This window comes from Trachurus japonicus, chromosome 8 (assembly GCF_045865225.1).
Source record: "Trachurus japonicus isolate A0001 chromosome 8, Traja_1.0".
Lineage (NCBI taxonomy): Eukaryota > Metazoa > Chordata > Actinopteri > Carangiformes > Carangidae > Trachurus > Trachurus japonicus.
The window spans coordinates 31,859,652-31,881,646 of record NC_140914.1 but is presented as its reverse complement, the minus strand read 5'-3'; the positions used below and the strand labels follow the sequence as shown (position 1 = coordinate 31,881,646).

Sequence of the window (21,995 nt, the reverse complement as noted above, 5' to 3'; positions counted from 1 at the left end):
ACGTCGAGCCCTTTTTGGCTTAAAATGACTGGACTATAATGTTTGTTTACTATGAAGGAATAAACAGAGAGGAGTGTGACAGCAGTTCCCAGGTCAGCTCAGGAAAAGTCCCTTCACTGTTTTTTCATACACACATGCATTTCACACACACACCCACACACCCACACACACAGACACACAGTCGGGTGGGGGCGGGGCTATGATACGTCATCGCAGGGTGTCGCTTTAAAACCCGTCCCACCGTCCAGCCCAGTTCAGCCCAGACCAGAGAGAGAAGCCGGGACAGTGAGACAGTCTGAGACTCTGACCCGAGCCGAGCCGAGCCGAGCCGCCGACACCCAGTCCTGAGCCACAACACCAGGTAGGACTCACCACGACCCGATCCTTCTCCTAGAGCCTGTCATCCAGCTGTAGGTCCGTGAACACAACACCAGCTCAGTCCAGTGTTGTGTTGTGTTGTGTTCACCGGCAGTGATTCAACTGCTTCTTGTAATCGTCTCTAACATGTTTCTGTTGTTGTCTTTGTTCTCTTGTGAGTCTACACTTTCGGTTCTCTACTGTGTGTTATGGTTATTCTATAGACTAGACTACGGATCACACAGCAGCTCAGACGCGGAGCAGCACAAAGTTCAGAGGAATGTTGTGTTACAACCACTTCACTGTCAGATGATGAAAACATTGTGCAACTTGTTGCTCCGGCTGATGCACATCAACTCTCACACACACAACAACAGGAAACACGACAACAGTAACACACTGTAGATCGACAGTTATGAAGACAAAGTGGTTGAACCAGATACTAAGTAGTGTTATACAGCAGGTGCTGGGATGTATGGAAGCATTTAAAGTGTTTTTTCCATACAACTTTACACTTTTTAAATTAATTAATTTTATTTTTTATTTTTATTTTTTACCTATTGTCTATTGTTATTTGTTAACTTCCTAATTAAATTTTTTAAAATAGAAATGTAAAATATAGTTTACATAAACTCATTATCAGCTCATTATACATGATGTGCTGCACACACTGTAATATCAGGGTTATGGCTGTATATTTCCTACTATTAATTTTCATATTTTTTGTTACTTAATTACTTTGACATTTTTAATACAAGATGATACTTGTACTTGTGGTATTACTCCTCCCTAGAGGCCAGTTCTGGGATAAATGACTTCTTATGTTCTCTTTAGTGTCACCTTCCCTGATGTTGCCATAATGCACTTTTCCTTGTACAACACTGAGTCAGTACTAGATTAGACTGAGCTGTTTATGAATATTATGTTTTGTTTTCTAAGAGTCTGGGTGTTGAAGTGTTGTTGAGAAGTTTCTTGAGAATCTGCAGTGTTGTGTTAATCCATGACAACAGGAGAGTGTAGCTACAGCAGCTGGAGGAGGAAGGAGACAGGGAGAGGTTTTTCTTTCCAGGCAAACACTGGCAATTACATCATGTGGCTGCAGTGAGTAACGCAGGTGGTTACCCAGCCCCTTCTAGAAGTAGGTCGAAGTTTCTGAGAGCGGTGCCCTGCCTCTCTCTCTCTCTTCCTCTCTGTGTGTGTGTGTGTGTGTGTGTGTGTGTGTGTGTGTGGTGTGTGTCTTATCTCACTCACACAAACTGTCAAACCTCTTAACCGCTGTCTCTCTACAGGTCAGGCTGCTCTGACAATGGAAGATTAGAGCTGATAACTAAAATGCTATTATTATCATTAGCACATCAGTGGTGGTGGTGTCATTGTGCCTTGGTTAAAGCACATTGTGATAACTAGGTAGTAGCCTAATAGACAGCAGCAGCAGCAGCAAAAAGAAAAAAAGAAAAAGTGTAACTAATGGTTACAGTGCCAGTAAGTAATAGAAAAGAGAAACAGACATGCATACTTTAAAGGAGCTATTTGTGAGTGATGCTGGAGCTACATAGCTAACATTAGATTAACGAGTGTTTACTTAGCACTGCCGTTATCACTTCAGTATCAAGTTTCATTCCAGCAAATGCTCTGCAGAGGTGGAGAAACACCAGTACAAACCCATCAGGATGTAGCCGATTCTACGCTCTTGTCTTGTGAACACAACAGTGGATGTAGAACTTGTCAAGAGTCTCTTTAATAACTAATAACTCATTTGTGTCATGTCCAGGGAGTGTCCTCTGTTCTAAAGTAAATGTTTTCATTCACAGGAAGAAACCTTTGTGGAGTCTCCGTGACGATCACAGTGTGTTGGATGAACTTGTGAGAAAAGGACACTTTGACAACCAGTCTTTGTTTCAAGCTTTTTTTATTTTTAATTTTAATAAAAAAAAAAATTCACATTCAGTTCCAATAAAATAAAAGCCACCAATCCACCATCTTGTTATCATAAACACTTTGATTGAACACATCAGGTGGGTGGAGCACAGCACAGCCTTGTTCAAGGGAAAGTCTATATATTACTAATTCTTCCCTATTAGAGCTAATTTACAGTACAATTTCCCAAAGAGATTTTCTTTTTAATCCAAGTGGCATTTTCAAGATTTTTTGTGAGGGAGGATTTGCCCATATCACCCCGAGCAGAACCTCACAGACCTTTAAGGGACAGTAGAAGACAGACCTTGTGGTGGGGACTGGACTTTGGGTTTCAGGGCCCCACCCACTGACTTTTTTTTTGTGTGTCTTCTGAGACACCGAAGAAGACAATGCTGTACCTGAAGAAATACTTCACAGAGGGCCTGATCCAGGTGGCCATCCTGCTGAGCCTCTGTGGGGTGAGGGTGGACGTGGGGCTGGAGCCCTACCTGCCTCCATCCTGGCACGAGATGATCCTGGGTCAGTCCTCCGCGCTGACCCAGACGCAGTTCCACAACCTGCGCAACCGGCTGGAGGACGGCCGCGGCCCGCACCCCAAGGACCTGGACCTGGAGGGGTTCTTCACGGCACGCAGGCTGCTAGGCTGGGTCCGGTCTCTGGACAGAGTACAGGTTGGAAACTATCTCAACAGTCACAGTAGCCTTTGAGGGCGACGCCACAACATCTCTGTCAGATCTGATATTTTCCATCTTTGTTTCCTCAATAATTTTTATGAATTTAAATTAATCTGTTAGCTAAACGATTGAAATGAAGACAGAATCTGCCTCCTCTGTAGTTTATGTATGATGTTAATATGCAAGCTTTAGAATTAGGGATGCATTTGGACAGAGCCAGTTCAGCTGTTTCCCCCTGTTGCCAGTTTATGCTAAACTAAACAACGGGCTCTTGGACGTAGCTTCATAGTTAACATACAGACATGAGTAATAGCCTTAAATCTTGGCAGTAAACTCATTGTAGGCTACATATTTTCTGAAATATTGCTTCATTTCTTAGTTGACCTCTTTTTACTTTATCAGAAATAGTATTCAATCAATCAATCAATCAATCAATCAATCAATCAATCAATCAATCAATCAATCAATCAATCAATCAATCAATATCAAGCCTGTGCATATTCTCATCATCTCAATCAATATCAATCAATATAAACTTTATTATCCCCGCAGGGAAATTTGTCATGGACAGTCATGTGCCACAAGTTGCTGCAATTACATAAATACACAAAACAGATAAAACATTTCGACATTCCTCACACAGTTCTCGCATACACATGATTCTCACATTTGCACAGATAAATATAAATATGGTAGATAAAAAATACTGATGAGAGACTATTAAAAACTCAAATAAAGTGCAGGAGTGTCTAGCGCAATAAAATGATTAAAAAAAAAAGAAGAAAAAAAAAAGGTACAGGCACACTAGTAGGCACTTCAGAGTAGTTCTACCTGAAGTTAACAGAGTCTGATGATTACCATAATGTTTATGGACACTGGGAAGCCCTGCTGCCCCATTCCCAGTCTTCATGCTGAGCCAAGCTAATTACCTGCTGCCTGCTGCTTCATCTTTACTGCATTGATATAAGAGTCAGATTAGTTTTTTCATGTAACTCTTGGGAAGAGGCAAACAACAACCCTAACCCTAACAGACACATTTGCTTAAATGCCCAACTCTCTTTCATAAGAGAGATATTTCTTCATTCATTACACTACTGAACGGTCTTTTAGGAGTCTTTCCTCTGCTCTCTCATGTTATCAATAAAACCTCTATTATTCTCTGTTAATAATTGGTTGTTATAGTTCCATATATTAAACTAGTTTTCCCACTCTGCCTCAAAGACAGAAGCATGTGAGCTATTAAAGGGCTAATGAATGAAATCAGCGTTTTGTGCCGAAATGTTCAAAATGTCGATGCTGTTTTTGTTGCAGGTTCCTCACACAGAGCTGGAGACATGGCTGGTCCAGAGGGAGCCAGACCCCCTCCCCATGGGCCGTCCAGACCAGCCCTCCCTGCTGGACCGAGCTCCTGCTGGGGTGGAGAGCGACCGCCGAGACCTGTCCATGGAGCCCAGGGCTGTGCTCAGCAGCGAGGTACGGCTGTTTCCATCATCCTTTATCATGTCATGGTGTCTTTTATCTAAATCAGCCAGTCAGTCGACCAGTCACTCGGTTTCACGAGCCACTTCCTCTGGCTGAAGTGAACAGCCTGGTGGCGGTGGGAACAAAGGGCCTCATGAAGCATCCAGTCCAGCAGTGCAGTGAGATGAGACATTGGCTGCAGTGTGTAGTTTCACCTCAATCCAACTTGTCTTCACTTTCTTTCACTTTTTTAAAAAATTTTTCCTCTCATGAAAGCTTGTTGGGAGAGGGTTCCTGTTTGCTTTTGTGTTTAAAAAAAAGAAGAAAAAAAACTGGAAGGATGTATTTGTCCTCATGTTCATCCAAATGTGATATGATCCTTCAATAAGAAATGTTTAAAGGGACAACGAGGAGTTTCTCCAGCGGCAGAACGAAAAATTCCGCGACAATAAAAAAGTCTCACGTTAATGTGGATGAATCTACGTTACCACTTGTTAATGGTCCATTTTAGATAAATCTATGGTTTTGTCTCTATGGTTATCTTGTTATTATTAGTGGTGGTGGAAATGCTGGGTGAGCCGACCAGCGTTTCTTTACTTTCGGTTTCGTGGCGAGTCATGAGAATAACGCCGCCGAATCTCCGTTTATGGTGGGAACTACGACGGTATGTGATCGTCTTCCAACCTCTGACTTTAATTCTTGATGAATGAAAACATGAGTCTGTCTTGCGCCGGTCAAAGAATTTCATGGTGCGGAGGCTCATAAATGTAGTGTGGAAACACTTCGCTTTTACAAAACTCCTCGTTGTCCCTTTAAAAAACGAAAAAAAAAAAACAAGCAAGCATAATAACTAAAATATATAGCAAGCAGAGTGGCCCTGTAGAGGCGTATGGAGGATATCTCACTGCAGTAAGCATTATCAAAAGTAAAAAGTCCCCCGCATTAAACCGATAACAAACACAGAACATAGAATGAAAAAGTAAGAATAACTAAAAAAGTCACAAAAACATAAATGTATGACTTGAAGTGGGTTGTTTTTGACTGCCACTGAAACAGGAATGTAATGTCATGTGAGATAATGAGTCACAGTCAGATGACTCATCAGAAAACCTGATCTCAGCACAGATGAGCTCATCAGGGAAATAAAGCATTTACAGTCAGTGCAGTTGAAACAACCTGCTGCAGAGACAACACCTTAGGTAACCAGTCAGTCCAGCCACTTCAGCAACTTGGTTACGGGTTAACACATCTTTACTGTTGGAATGCAGTTAGTACAACTCATTAACTCATTTATATAATCATTTTTATTATATGAACAATGGGAATAATCACTCTATGGTGAGGGAATAGTGTTGTTTGTGGAGTAGAATAAACATCCGACTCTCTAGTTACAGAAGCTATCCCAACGCAGCTTGTTTTCTTACTTTGTGTAGTCTCTGTTGCCAGGAAACTCTTGTGGATGAATTATTAGCATGACACCTGGTTTATTTGCATGAACTCCTTTTTGTGTCTTTGCTGTGATGTCAGTGACGTCTCAGTTAAACCAGAGACAGAGGAGGAATGGGCCATGGCTGCAGATTCCCCCTTTACCTGTCAACACACTATCCATGGTTCACACGCAAAGCAAAAATAAACCAGATGAACACAAGAACACATTTAATATGAGGGGGGGGGGTTCAGACTGGGTGGTCTCATCTGTCTTCCAGAGGTTTGGCCTCAGAGATCACACAGCTGCAGCTTTTAAAGGCTTTTCAACAATCAGACCAGACAGATCAGCAACATCACCAGAACCAAACTGTCTCTTTTGATCCTCCATGAGAGTTTGGACAGGTCATCATTTCTTTTACTTGTCTGGTCTAAATAATGATCCTGCCTGTCACTCTAGATCAGACTGTTTTTATTCTCTGAGAATGTAATGTATATGACTCGTATACCTAGATTTTCAAACTCACTTTGCCTCCACTGCTGATCTTTGCTTTGGAATCATCCCTTGATACCCATAATATGATATCTGTATCACTCTAGCTTTAAAACTGGCCAGTTTACAATGCGATTAATATTTCACATTAATTCAAAATTTTGGGCCATTAATTCAAAATTTTGGGCCATTTTGACAACAACACTGCTATTCAGAGATGATACCTGCTGGTCCTTAGCTACAGGTGACTCCTTCCTCTCCCTCTGTTGACATCAGAGCTCCTGCAGCCCGTCATTGCAGGCTCGGAGCGGTGCTTCAAACAAGCCGCCGCTACATGGGCGCTACCAACACACAACTGGGAGGGGGGTGGTTGCACACACAATTTTCCCTAACAAATGAATTAAACTATAGAATTAAATGGAAAATAAACTGGTGTTCCCCTAATATTGGGGGGGGGGGGGGGCGTACATGTCCCCCCCAAAGAATGCGTGGTTACGCTCATTATGAGATAAGATTCACTTCATATGTGTTGCTTCATAGTTTTGATATCTTCAGTTTGAATCTTCAGTGTAGAAAGTGATAAAAAAAAAAAGAAAAACCATTCCACATGTTTAGGTTTTCCTTCTCCCTCCTCCCCTCATACTATTTAGTACTTTCAGACAACATTTTCAAATGAGTTTTTGTCTGTACTTGTGTCAGGCTCTTCCATACAGTCCTGACAGCTGGAGACCAGTATGTCTCGTTGGATGTGACGCTACTGGAGTGGACGGTTTGGTCACTTTAACGGTGCAGACAGATGAATAAGCTTCCTATAATAGTTGGCATCCCCAGCATGATCATTTGGGAAGCCCCACATGAAGTTGAGTGTGCTACAGTATGTAAGGCCAGCACAGGAACTAAAGCTCTAGATAACACTTCTGTTGTATTCAATTCTGTCCTGTTTTATAGTCCGCCATAAATCCCTGTTAAAGCCAAATCACATGTGGGCTACAGCAGTAATGTCAGTGATCCTGTGTTACAACTGATATCATGTCACTGCTTGCATGAACTGTGAGCTCCTTTTTTATTAATGGCCACTCCTCAGACATGTCTGGTCAAGCTTTGACCTATAAAACAGAGATACGCGCATGACATGAGTGCTGCTCTTGTCATAAGGCTGTCAGGTCTGTCAGATCACACACTGACATGTCGCAACTAAGAATCCGTACAACTCATGATGTTTCTGAAGTAGTTTAAAGACCGGCCGCGGGCCCTGAGGCTCACAGAGAAAGTCTACACACTGCAGCAGGCTTGAACCTTACGGTGTATACTGTTATTAACTCCATGAAGCCGTAGCTTCTATCAGCTCTTAGGTCACAGTAAATCACCATCATTACCAGTAATCAAATAAACACGTCCAATCATGGTAATCATCAAACACTAACCTGCTCAACACGCAGTCAGACACAACACAGGCCTGGTGACTGTACCATAAATAACATGAGTAGTGGCTTACATGTCCAGCTCAGACACACACACACACACACACACACACACATAGAGAGAGAGCTATGTGCAACAGTGTATCATGGTTCCAGTGTTAAGCAGAGCAACAGGCTGCACTTACTTAGAAAACTGTATTGCATCACATGATATTCACACACAGGCATCAGTAAAGCGGATCGAGGGTCAAATTCTTTCACAGAATCAGAAAAACCTTTATTGTCCCCTGCAAAAAACAATGGAAATTCTTCTTTGACGTGCTCACAAATGTGAAAAAACACAGTTTAACATATAACAGCACAAATATACAGTACAGTACAGTACATGACACATTATTCTAAATTTGACAACATTGACTGTTGAAATATACACTACCAGTTAAAGGTTTGGACACACCGTCTCATTCAATGGTTTTTCTTTATCTTTATTACTTTCTACATTGTAGATTCATACTGGAGACATCAAAACTATGAAGGAACACAGACGCACAGATGAGTTATGTTGTAAACACAAAAGTGTTAAAGGAGACATATTCTGCCCCCTTTCCACAAATGAGAATAGTTCCCAGGTGTCTTAAAGACATGTCTGTGACATGTTTGGTCAAAATCCCCCAAGGATCAAACATCACAGCTCTTTTCATCCTCTCTAAACAGCCCTGTTCACAATGGCTGCTTTCAGTGTCTGTCCCTTTAAATGCAAATGAACCACTGCTTGCCCCGCCCCTTCTACCGGTCCCAGGTAGGGGTGGGGTTATGCAAATTCAAGTCATAGTTACATCACTGGAAGACAACTGAGGGAACAGCTCATAAAACCACATGGATTTCAACCTAGGGAGCTTGAACATTATAGATTCTTTGTCAATTCTCACATTTTGGGGGCTGGAAGGCAAAACAGACACCTAAATATATGTTAAAGAGCCTTCAGAAAGTGATGTTTCCATAATATGTCCCCTTTAATTAAAACCATAGTGTTATCTGTCACCTGATCTAAACCCAACTGAGATGCTGAAGGCAAAACAGCCAGCAAGAGCTCAGCTCCTCTGAGAACTCCTCCATGACTGTTGGAAAACCGTTCCAGGTGACGACCTCATGAAACTGATGACAGAATTAAAAGTGTGTGAAAAGCTGCCATCAAAGCAAAAAATATGGCTTCTTCAAAGAATCTAAAATATAAAACATATTCTGCTTTGTTTAACACTTTTTCTTTTACTACATAATTCCATATGTGTTCCTTCATAGTTTTGATATCTTCCGTTTGAATCTTCAGTGTAGAAAGTGATAAAAAATAAAGAAAAACCATTCCACATGTTTAGGTTTTCCTTCTCCCTCCTCCCCTCATACTATTTAGTACTTTCAGACAACATTTTCAAATGAGTTTTTGTCTGTACTTGTGTCAGGCTCTTCCATACAGTCCTGACAGCTGGAGACCAGTATGTCTCGTTGGATGTGACGCTACTGGAGTGGACAGTTAGTCCACTAATTGATGATACTGATTGACAGTTGATTGGCAGATGACTGTGCTGCTTTTCTTTGTCTGCTGTGGTGGGAGACTGAATATTTGGGGTTTTTTGATTTTGCCAGACAGAAGATAATAGATAGATGATGTCATCTTGGCCTTTTGGGAACTGTGCAGCATATTTTAGAGACAATAAGAGCATATAGATTTAGAAGGGTAGTTTACAGAACTACAGCTGAAGCCACACACACACACACACACACACACACACCCTGGTAGGATATTGCAAAGTTGACAGAGCACATAGAGATCTAAGTACATGCCGGACTGCCACCCTCTCGTCCTCCAACTGAAAGTGAACATAACAGTGTTTTTGAATTCCCCTTGTGTATCAAATAGCACGCCTACACGCAAACACACATACAGTTACACACTCGCACACAAAACACTGAATTAGCTTCCCCCCCTGCTGGCCTTGTGACCGGCCGGCTTGTTTTGAAACCTGATCACCGGCCCACTCCGTCCTGACACACATTTACGTTCTTCAGTTTTGCAATCCCTCCTGTTTACTGCATCGGTACGCACGCAGACACACACACACACGCACTCAGATGCATGCATGTAAACAAATGTGCAGAAAGGCATGAGGTGCTAACTTATGCTTCCATATTCAGCAGTGGTACAGGAGGTAAACAGGAAAAACAGCTTGTGCCGAGACGTATCAGCAGCAGAGAGTGGTGTTAAGACTTGATCTGATCTTCATGTACTATGTAACACAAGTGCAGACAAACAGAGCAGCCCTTCATATAGAGCAGCTTCAGTCTGATGCTACAGGCTCTTCAGGTCAATCCACAACATCTCTATGGGTTACTCCCTGGCTTCTGACTGGACACTGACACTGGCCCAGTGGGCCCATAAAAAACCCAGTAGTATAATCTTTGTATGACTGATTTATTCTGCATAAGACCCTGACTGATACTCATAGTACACTATAAAAACTCAACATCTTTCCAAGAATATTTGTCTTATTTCTTGTCCAAATGTCTCATATCTAGTCAAAACTAATCTCTTTCCACTTAAAATAAGACTCATAACCTATCTACCTTTTAGATAATTTTCACTTGTTTCAAACAAATTTTCACTTGAAATAAGTAGAAAAATCTGCCAGTGAAAGCAAGTTTTTTGTGCTTGTAATGAGGAAGAAAAACTTGCTCCACTATCAGATTTTTTCTACTTATTCCAAGTGAAAATCTGCTTGAAAGCAGTAAAAAAAAGTGTCTAAAAACAAGCTACTTTTAATATGATGTGTCTTATTTTAAGTATAATGATATTTGTTTTGACTAGAAATGACATTTTGACTAGAAATAAGACAGATATTCTTGGTAAGATACTTAAGTTTTTGCAGTGTAATGCTGCATTAGCATCAAAACAAGGTAGGGTAAATAAAAAATTATAGTAGTAGCTGTAGTAGATTTACTTTGGTGTTCAGGGTCATTGTCACTGAGCAGGTGGACAGATAACTCAACGTGATCCTGGAGGAGCCCCAGATCATGATGCTCCTCCATGGTGTTTTCATGTTGTGCATAATCTAAAGGCATTTCCCCAGCACTGTTGTTCAGAGTCACACTGATCTTTGGCAAACGTCAGGAAGACGGATGTTTTTTGGGGAGCAGCAGTTTCTTGCCATGGACACCATGCTCCATCCAGTTTTTCACTAAACACTCGCAAAACCTTTAAGCTGTTACTCTGGAGCTAGATATGTTTTGTTTTTCTTACGTTAGTCATTTATCTACACTGAGCTTTTGGAGTCATTAAAGCTGAGACACACTTCTAGATACAATTAGCTTTTGTTATTGCCACGTTGGTTTTCCAAAGCAGCAGAGTAGGGGTATCTAGTACAACTTCACCAACTTATAAGGTACATTGGAGAAAACTGAAGAAACTTTGAAAAGAACAAAATGCTCCAGAAACACTTGTAGATCAGAGAACTTTATTGGACTGAAGCGTTTCAGCTTGTAGCCTGCATCAGGATCATGTTGGTTTTCCTTTTTTCCCCCTGTTTTTCTTCTTATTATGAGCACAAAAAACTTACTTTCACTGGCAGATTTTTATTTCAAGTGAAAATTTGTTTGAAACAAGTGAAAATGATCTAAAAACAAGTTAATTTTTAGGTGATGAGTCTTACTTTAATTAGTTTTGACAAGAAATGAGACACTTTGACAAGAAATAAGACAAATATTCTTGGAAAGATGTTGAGTTTTTGCTGTGTAAGGGTTCATCATTGTCCAATAGAGAACACAGTCGACTCTAGTTGTAACACCTCTGCAAATTTCTTGTTTTATTATCTATTTATGGATATTTTATTATAGATTTTTTAGATTATAGAATAGATTTATGCAGATATATTTTTATTCAAATTCTTTCTTTCTTTCTTTCTTTCTTTCTTTCTTTCTTTCTTTCTTTCTTTCTTTCTTTCTTTCTTTCTTTCTTTCACACTATTGTGGATCATGACTATCACTCCATGGGGGGAGAGTCATTCTGACATTCTGACCACTCCTTGGTGCTTTCTGCGCGGAGCGGCGAGGCCAGAGCCGAGATGCCACTTACCACCTATATGATGTTAGTTATATAATGTGTCTGAGTTAACAGCAGGGTTAACTTCTATTCTCCCACTCCAGTCACAGGAGTCAGGACACACCCCTCCCACTGCAGGATGAATCCCACAGGGCTGCTGTGCTCATTCTGTCAGTGCTCTGTCTGTCACACCCCTTCAGCTCACTTTCCAGGTATTCTGTCATAAAATCAAATAAGCATTATTTGAGATCATGCTATATAGTGATCAGCTGGTGTTGTATAACCAAAAAGTTTCAGGCTGGGTCATTATCACTTTCAGTCCGGGGGATCCTGAAGGTTTTTTTTGTACTTGTGGGAGTTATTCTGTACCTGCACGAGGGGCGTGTCTGTTTTATGTAACCAAGAATCAGTGGAGGTGTACTGAAGTGTCAGAGTCAGTCCAGTTACTCACACCTGATGAGCTGTCATCACTCCTGAGTATGAACGGTAACGTTTCCACATTTTAATTCCTCTGCTATAATATGTGTTTCATTCTGGGTAAAGCTAAAATGCAGCGATGAATGTTTTTTGGATGAAAAGGTGGAAATAATTATTATAGGAATGAATGAGTGGCATGAGTGCTTAGACTCTGTACTGTATGTTCAATGCTTCATACATGTCCTTGCTTGCTTGCCAGCTGTTGCGGGTCTCTGGGTTTGTCTGTAAGCCCCCAGCCATGTCACAAGAAGGTTACAGCTATTCTGAGCCTGGCTGTCTGTCTCTGGGTAAAACAGGAGCCTTTACGTTGTTACATACAGACTGGTCTCTCTCTGCAGCATTACACTGCTCTGGTGGTCAGTATGATGACGTGTGGTGTGACCCTTTCATAATACTTCTTGCCTGATCTCTGTGCAATCACAATAAGCCATTAAAGCCGCAGTGTTTTATTGCAGAGCTTATTTCAGTGACCCACTGGTTTTACATTTTGGGAAGGTGCATGTATTCATTCTTAGGGAGATTGATTTTTGAATTTTTACACATATCATGTTGGAGTTTTCGTTTGAGCTTCATGGTTTAAATCAACATTGACAGTCAGTAGTCTGTAGTGGAAACAGAAAGCTGCTGTGTCAGGTAGAGAAGAGATGAGTGCATTTAAAGCCAAATATACTATATACTATATAGATTTTTTTTTTTTTTTTTTCAAAAATCGATTTTTTTTTTTGCAAATGTTTTTTTTTTTTTTTAATATTGTGCAATGTACATTTGTTCGCCTTTATTACATACAGAGAGTCCAGGTTTTGAAAAGGGTTTAAGTTCACTTTATAATGGAGTATGTTAATTTATAGGCTCCTACAGTATTTGTGTGCAGATAAATGTTAAAAATGCTAAAGACTAAAAATCGAGAGAATCAGCAATATTGTAGAATTGCAATTTAAATCGAATCGCCATCCAAAAAATCGTAGAAGAATCGAATCGGGAGAAAAGCATATCGTCCCAGCCCTAATACTATATATATGTGTATTAACAATACACATTTGTACATGTGTAATAAATATAAAAATATAAAGATTAGGAAAATATGAATACAGAAGACATTTAAAGGAAATCACTTTTACACACCAGTATCTCTAAAGCTGAATTTGTAGTTTATACTGTTTGGTTTAGTTTGTACATAAATTGAAGTACAAACATTTTGACATTCATAGTAGCAAACATGATTAAATCCATTATTGTGAAATCTAAAAGCTCGGTTATTTTTTCTCTTAGTGTCTTGCCTCTTATACTTACCCTCATTTTTGTCTCTGCAACCAGGAGGGAAGACCAGGGCTCGGTGCTCTGGATGAGAGGGGAGAGGAAGAGGAGGATGAAGATGAAGACCTAGCCAGCATGCATATGTATCACAGGAGAACAGGGGGACTGGGGAGACCCAGAGGCCCCGCTCACAGAGAGCTGACTCAGAACGAAGAAGACCAGGTAAGAAAAACACTCTCATGGTACAGTGGTCATGAAACCCCTCAGTGTTTTATGAAGTATTGAAGTAAATAAATTGAGAAAAAAAAGAAAAGAGAGCATGAGAGAACGTCACACCCTCAGATAACAGGAAAAGGTTTTCAGATGCTAGAAGACAATCTTATCTAGCTCTAAGCATCGTTACTGTTCGTCCTTTATTGGCAATCGTTGGCCACTGATCGAGGCAGGGCTGTGAGGAAGTGAACATCATTTCATCAGGCATACCATAATGAGCATTCACTCAATCAATCTGTTTATTTCGGGCATGTCAATTTAAATCATCATCATCACACTTCATCTTAGTTCAAATAATACAATACACATGGCCGAAAGGGAAAGCGGGAGAAGCAAAAGCTTAACTAGTCCCGCCCCCATTACCCACCCAGCATTGACAGGTGAAGTGAATATTATAACACTAAATAACATAGCACCGGTTAGAGAGTGGGATATATTAGGCAGCAGGTGAACAAAGTTGATGTGTTAGAAGCAGGAACAATGTTCAGTGTAAGGATCTGATCCAGTTCTCATAGGGCTGTGCCAAAAAATCAATTCACATTAGAATCTCAATTCTCATTTAATACGATTCAGAATCGATATAAAATGTCCCAAAATCGATTTTAAAAAATATAAAAAAGAAATCTGCTGGCTGTTGGCCTCCATTTCCTTAGAAGAGGCACTTTTAATTTTGTTACTAAGCAATATGTGATATTGCTTTTATGCAACAGTTTCAACAATTCCATCTAAGCATGGATACATGTTTAAAACTCAATAAATGTGAAAAAGACACTTTAGTCATTCTGTCTTGCAAAGCAGGCTGGAGTAGATCATCATGAGGATCCTTTGCACACCGATAGACTGAAGCAGAAATCATTAGGAATCAAATCGCTTTGAATTTGAAAATCGATTTTGAATCGAATCGTAGCCCCAATAATCAGAATCGAATCGAATCGATTCCCACCCCTAGACTCTCTCATGTCTTGTGGGCTGTTCCCAGGTCTGCAGTGGTCAGGATCTATCAGACCTGGTCCAAGGAAGGAACAGTGGTGAAGCGGCCACAGGCTCAGTGATACACGTGGGGAGAGAAGGCTGGCCCGTGTGATCCATCCAACAGACTACTGAAGAAGTTCATGGTTCTGATAGAAAGCTGTGAGAACAGCATTGCAATGTGTTGTGTATCTGGCAGCAAAAGGGAGAGTCTGAGAGCATTAGCAATGCAAAGTTGTACAGTCTGAGCCCAGCAGTACTGACTGACTGCAGCTTCAGCAGAAATGTGTAATAAGGGCTACTCTGTCTAGTAGTAGTCAGTAGAACCTGTCTGACAAACTGTATATGTTTCAACTTGTGGGAGTGTTAGCGGAGGTGATGAGAGCGTCTTCGATGCTTGAAATCAGAGCCCAGCGCTTCATCTCCTGGAGCGCTGCCAGCTAAGCAGAATAAGAAATCATGAATGACATGCGTTGGCAGCTGCACCCCAGGGTGCATGTTACACCAGATGAGGATACTTTCTAGGACATATAGCTATGCATATGTGTGGAACAAGTGGAAGATAATGTAACAGTAAACTTATTTCAGTTCAACTTCTGATCTATTTCCCAGTGGTCAATGACCAAACGGGCCATAAGTTGTAGCGGCGCCCCTCGTTTTTAGGGCAGATCTGCCACTTCAGTATCCACCATCCGTTCCCACATACCTCTCCTGGTCAAAGGTCAGAGGTCAGAGAGTCTGATTTGTGTCAGGATCCAATGAAGATGGAAAGACTAGACAGACATTTCTTAGAATGAAACTGAAGAATGAAAGCCAATGGATGAGAGAAAGAGAAGCTGCCAAGTTCAATTTTGACAAATGAAAAAAGTGTGTTTTCTGAGAAGCCACACCTCTCATCATGCTGCCACAAGTGGGTCACACTGTGCAACGGCTTCTCGGTACAAGGACATTCCTTAGAGACAGCTTGTGGAGTTTAGCCAAAGACTAACTATAATGCTCACAGCTGGGCTTAATCTGATTGGACCCGCCTAAAATATCTCTTCAATTATTGGATGGATTACATATTTGATGTCCTTGGATGATGCATCCTTGCAAATGTGGTTATCCCATAACCTTTCTTGTAGCATTGACGTTGTCGATTTTGAATGAGATGAGAAATGAAACTTGACATAAACTGGTTGTCCCGCAGAGAATCAAGTCTTTTTTTTTTTTATTGTTGCTTGTGGTTTGAACTGTGGTTTAAAATGAAAAGAATGAAACAAAGATAACTTGGATAGATTTCTACAAAGGAAAAGCAGCCATGCTGTAAACTCCCAGAGGAGGAAAGAGTTTATGCTATGCTATTTATTTAATAGTTATTAAGATATTTCAGGAGAGGACAAAAATATCAAGATGTTGTTTGGCTCTACAGAAGGCCGGGGGCTCTGTGGACCAAACACTTCTGTTCAAAATTCCAGTTTATTCGTAATTATAGAAATAATGGACCAACGATTAACAGGCAGACCAATGGTGACGTCCTCTCAGCCCTGTTGCTAGCCTGGCTAATAAAAACACATGGCTGGAGCAAATCTGGAGTTAGGCCAAACTCAAGTAAATACCTCTGTTGAAGCCTTTTCTGTCTAAACCTACCTGCCTCAGTCTTTCTCTTCTCTGCCGTTTTTCAGACTACCGTCTCCTTCCAGGAGTGTTTGAGGCTGTTGGATGAAACCTTTCCTTTCACAGAGGAACAAGAGGTATTTTTTTTCTTTTACACCATTTTCTCTTCAGTCAGCTGTGTTGTGCCTTTTAAACTTCAACTTAGACATGTCCTTCTTTCTTGTTGCTCAGTTAAGTGATATTGGCAGTAGAAGGGGAGATATTGAATGTGACCCCCCAGGCAGAGAGCCTCTCCTGTCCCCCATCGTCCACACTGATAACAGCCCCCTGGACCTGGAGCTGGACTGGCAGGACCTCTTTGCTATAATGGAACCTGAAGTAAGTGGGAGGATGAAAGAAGATGAAATAAATATGATTAGATGCTGACATGAATAATGATACAATGATCCGTTTTGCATCTTTCCCTTTTCAGAACACAGATGTTGATGATGACATGATGACGTCATTTGACCCTGCCCCAAGTTCAAGACCATCTGGGAACCTTTGGGGGGAAGTTGGGCCAGAAGCTCTGCACCACAACCACAACAACCTTGACAACCACATAACAGGGGCCGATCAAGAGGTCCCTCTGATGGAAACGCCCATGCAGAATGGTAATGCAATTCAAAACCTCAAGTTTGTTGTGAGTCATAGCCAGTATCCATACACTTTACTACCACATTCCATACATAGGAAATTTGGGAAGATATGAACAACAAATGACAAATGAGAAACTCCATCTATTGAGAAACCCACAAATTCAGAACTTATGTCCATAAGTGATTGTATCAAAGTGCCATTTCATTAAAAAAAATACCCATTCTTTCTCTCTAGGTTTGTTGCAGCTTCCAAGCCAGACAGTGCTTGAGCCAGCCCTGCTTCCCCTCACCCCCAGTGCAGACTTGGATGACCACAGTTCAGCCTTCAACACAAGGGACATTTTGAACAACTCAAATGTAAATACCTTGCATGGTCCTCCAGATCACATGGATCTCCTGGGAGAGGATCCCTCAGAAGATTTTAGCGTGGGACAGAACGATGAAGATAACTCCAGTGCCTTCAACATAAACCTGCTGGCACAAGATGTTGTGAATAACATGGAAGCCAGTCCGGGTCTGCAGTACGATCCCGACCCTGAGGACATCGCCGGCTTTGATGTTAATTTTCATTTCCGTGACGTAACACCTTCAAGTTCTTCATCTCTGGAGGAGAACATGACTGAAGTCCTTCCAACAATTCCTTCCAGCGACTCTCTAGTTGATGAGGATGATGTTGGGGAAGAAGATGGTCTCCCTAGCCCACTTAGTGACCTACTGGAAGATGATGTCATCTTGAATGAAATGAGGTTGTTAGAAATAGCTCTGGAGGAAGGATTTAGTCCAGAGATTGCAGCCAGGTTGGAAGAGGAGGGCTACCTCGACAGTGAAGTAGTTCAGAAGGACACTCCCAATGGAAATGACCACTCAGAGGTCCTCGCAGAAGATCAAGGTGAACCAAGACATCAGCAAGGTAAATAAATGAGCATGCAATAGCCCTTTTCTAGCAATTGTTCTGCAAAATATTTAATTTAATTTAATTTAATTTAAGAACTGATGTTATTAATGTACATTGTCCTTTTTAAATAATTTAAAAAGGACAATGTACATTAATAACATCAGTTATTTTCTCTTTTTAAGGAAGAGAAAAGAGGAAGCCCAACATAAATGTACCGGGATTAGCAAGTAGCTAATTTTCACCCGCAGTCCTCTGGCAGTTTACATAAAAAAGATTTCATAACAGTTAGACAGACACAGGTATAACAGGACAGACATAAAATCAGACACAATATTGACGGGTGAAATAAGACAGACAGTACCATAAGAACTCGACAGAGCAAAACACAGGGATCAGAGGTACAAAGAAGTTCTAACAAACATTGAAAAAGGGGCAACAAGAACAAGAACCTGACATACAAAACAAAGCACAGACACAGAGAGGTAGAGTAAAGTGCTATAGTGGCCATGCTTTACACTGTAAAGTACATTAAGTGCAGTAGAACAATTAAAATTAGAAGTGAGTGCAATTTTGATTGCTTTTCAGCCAGTTTTTTTTAAATGTGTTTTGAATGTGGTGTATGTATGACATTCTCGAATTGTTAGTGGTAAGCTGTTCCAAATATGACTGCCTTTGACTGACAGTACTGACTAAAAGTGGTGCGTCTTGATGGTATTGCACAATCCCCTCTTGTGGTAGCCCTGGTAGAACAGTTAATATTTACCTTCTGCTTAATGTAGTCATTCAGTGGAGGTGGTGCAAGGCCTTTCACAGACTTGTATACTGAGCAGGCATATTTAAACTATTTAAAATGATCAAAACTTAAGAGGTGGTGTTTCTGGAGTGATGGGAAGGTGTTTTTTTATTAAGAGCTTTTTTGTTCAGTGATTCAATTTGATTTAGTACTGTTCCACTACAGAATGACCAGTTTGTGAACCCATACTCGATATGTGAGAAGATTTATTTGTGTACCTTTCTTTCAGAAGCACACTGATACTAAATTCCATTCCTTACTATAAAACTGGAGAACTGACCTTGACCTCTTCTTGTCCTCGTCTCCTAGATGGTGAGGAGGAAGCAGATTCCGACTCCGGTCTTTCCCTGGACTTCAGCCACAGCCCCGCTTCTCCATGCACTTCAGAGTCCTCCTACTATTCATCTTCCTCCTCCTCTTCATCAACCTCCTCCTCATCTTGTGCGTCGGCTGCGGGGAGTCCGTTCTACGAAGACGAGGACAAAGACGGCGAGGAAGGCTTATACGGCTCGGATATGGAAGTGGAGGTGACTATAAAACAGGAGGAGCTGGACGAGGAGGAGATGGGGGCAGTAGGAGGAGGCTTCCCTCAAGATGTTAAACTCTTTTCTTCCAACTATGGTGATCACAAGATGTTGAATGGCTTTTCTTGGCTGGAGCATATCGACCATGATCACACGTACAACCAGCCCTGGTCCTCCTCAGTCTCCTCTTCACCCCTGGAAGAAATGCCCACCAAAAATACCAAATCCCCTCAGCAACGTCACAACCCCAAACATTACCACTACTCCTCCAGACACATCTCCCAGTCTAGAATGTGGAGCCGAGATGAACGGCGCGCTCAAGCCTTGAAGATCCCTTTCTCCAATGAGCTGATTGTTAATCTGCCCGTGGAGGAGTTTAACGACTTACTGACGAACTATCAGCTGGGTGAGCAGCAGCTCGCCCTGATCAGGGACATCCGCCGCCGTGGGAAGAACAAGATAGCTGCCCAGAACTGCAGGAAGAGGAAAATGGATGTGCTGGTGGGACTGGGGGATGAAGTGTCCGGTCTGAGACGCCGGCGTTCGCGGCTGCTTCGGGAGAAACAAGAGGCCCTGAGGAATCTGCAGGAAATGAAACGCCGACTGAACACCATGTACCAGGAGGTCTTCTCCAGGCTGAGGGACGAGGCCGGAAGGCCGCTGGATGCTGAAGAGTACCTTCTTCATTTTGGGGACAATGACAGCGTTGTGGTGGCTTCACGCCAACAAGGGGAGTGGCCACGGACAGGAGAAAAGACAAACAAGAAACAGAGAAACAAGAAGAAGTGAGGAGATGGATGAACTAGGAATGTTCTCACGAGACATTTGGACATTAGAAAAAGGGAAGAATAAAGAGATTTTTTCAGAGGAACAATGCAGCTGTGGATGAAGGAATAGAAGGCGTCTTTATCTGGTGTCTAAAGAAGATGATGAAAAATACCACTAACTCCTCAAACATCCAACCAGAAATCTCTGACAGCGATGTTTTTAAAATAACTGTTGACTCGAGTGGAAGTCAAGACAGAAGAGAGAGGAGTTATTTTTTAAAGAGGGTGTAATTAACCTGATGATGTTGATGATAGGCAACCCTTATTCAGGATGTGTTGCCTTCCACTTGCCATTAACATTTTCTGCACTGGAAAAAAGACTTGAATCCAACTCTTATGTTTACACAACGCTGAGATAAATCTAGGCTGCTACTTTCTGGAATTGAAACATAAGACGATAGATGACCTGGGACCAGCGATTAAAATAAACGTTCTATGCAAAAATTCTGCTTTCTCATACATCAGCTGCCAAAGAAACTTGAAAAATATTGAGTAAACAAGCCATCAGGCTGATAGCAGGCTGGTCCCTAGCTATCAGGTCCTTCAGCCAGTCACAGACACTACAAACACTGACCCAGCTCAGAGGTCGCTGGCACCGGTTAACTTCGGCTGGCTGAAAGAGAAAGTGGAAAGATGGAACGTTTTTGTCTATATAAGCTATATCATGATGTGGCATCACTTGTTAAAATACAAATTTGATGTTGTTCGCGATGATAAAATGATCAAAACTAAAGCAGTGTTAAATCATTGTGGATATCTGATCTTTGAGAACAAGTTGGGATGATGTAAGAAAACAAGGGCGCTTCACGGGTTTTCACACCTGGACACTCACTGCAGAAGATGGGACGACCGTTTTGACTGGATTCTTCAACCCACCTCCCCTTCCCAGCTCATGGATTTAAACAAACTATTTGCTTACACTGAAACTGACTGAGGAATGACCCCATTACCCATTAGTGATGCTTGCATTTTTTTTTCTATGTACTGGAAGCATGATGCAGTGGGTTTTTACTGTGCCTTTTTAATGTTTTGTGTAATTACTAAAACACCTGTTTGTCTGTGAAGATGCTGAAATCCTATTGTTTTTTTCAAACAACATGCAGTGTGGCATTGGTGTTCTGAGACCCAAAACCTGCAGTCACTCTGTGCAGGTCTGCAACACACACAAAATAGGCAAGCTATTGATGATTTAAGATTGAGGGCGATGGTTATGTATGTCAGGTGCCATAAATATACCTGGAGATAAAAGTAAAATGACTTGGACTCCAATATCAAGGCTATATTAGCGTGTCACCCTCTGGTGATTGTACACAAAACTGAGCAAGAAAAAACTCTAGAGTCTGATGACATTACTACCAGGAACTGGCTGCAGTTTTGATTTGTATAGTATTTATATAGTGAATGTAGATTCTAGTAGAAAAACACTCAAAGGCAGCAGAGGTTAGATACTGAAATCAATTTAGTGTCTCAGGAATAAGCACAGCCAGATGAACGTGCTTGTCTATTAAAGTTGCACAATGTGCAACCAGAGAACACTCAGGAATGTAATACAAGGATTCAATTTGTTCGTTGTTGGACTCTTTATTTAAAAGGACATTGTCAGTAGGTGAACAGTAGCAAATACCTTAATTTCAAATCAAACTGGTACTGTACTGCATCAGCCTGTAGTACCTCTTGTATAGCAAAGACACAGAGTGGAATGAAATGGTTTGCACCAAAATCCTGCCTTTCAAAAAGCCTGCACAAATGCCTGTCACTACCACTGATAGAAAGAAAAAAAAAAGGTATGAAATCATTTTTGTGGTTATTAGCTTTCATTTTTATGAATGCCCAATGTTGTTGTTGGTATTCAAAGACTTTGGACCTCATATTTTGTATTATTAAAAACTTGTGTGGAAGTCTGAGTTGCCT

General features: G+C 41.2%; 2 protein-coding genes across 2 annotated transcripts in view; one reads left to right on the top strand and one right to left on the bottom strand.

Moving 5' to 3' along the window:
* The window catches only part of cbx1a (chromobox homolog 1a (HP1 beta homolog Drosophila)), a 110,563-nt gene that overhangs the window by 75,347 nt on the left and 13,221 nt on the right, over nucleotides 1-21,995 (bottom strand). The gene's annotated exons all lie outside the window — the stretch shown is intronic.
* On the top strand, nucleotides 222-21,982 carry nfe2l1a (nfe2 like bZIP transcription factor 1a). Its single transcript, XM_085785211.1, has 9 exons — nucleotides 222-361; nucleotides 2,169-2,945; nucleotides 4,260-4,421; nucleotides 13,630-13,791; nucleotides 16,476-16,544; nucleotides 16,639-16,785; nucleotides 16,880-17,060; nucleotides 17,281-17,955; nucleotides 19,043-21,982. The coding sequence occupies exons 2-9, from the start codon at nucleotides 2,664-2,666 to the stop codon at nucleotides 20,044-20,046; spliced, it is 2,682 nt and encodes an 893-aa protein (XP_085641337.1). The 5' UTR covers nucleotides 222-361; nucleotides 2,169-2,663; the 3' UTR covers nucleotides 20,047-21,982.

Coding starts and splice junctions, on each gene's coding strand:
- nfe2l1a (XM_085785211.1), top strand. CDS start 2,664: ATGCTGTACCTGAAGAAATACTTCACAGAGGGCCTGATCCAGGTGGCC. Junction 4,422..13,629: donor GGGCTGTGCTCAGCAGCGAG/GTACGGCTGTTT, acceptor CTCTGCAACCAG/GAGGGAAGACCAGGGCTCGG. Junction 17,956..19,042: donor TGAACCAAGACATCAGCAAG/GTAAATAAATGA, acceptor CTCGTCTCCTAG/ATGGTGAGGAGGAAGCAGAT.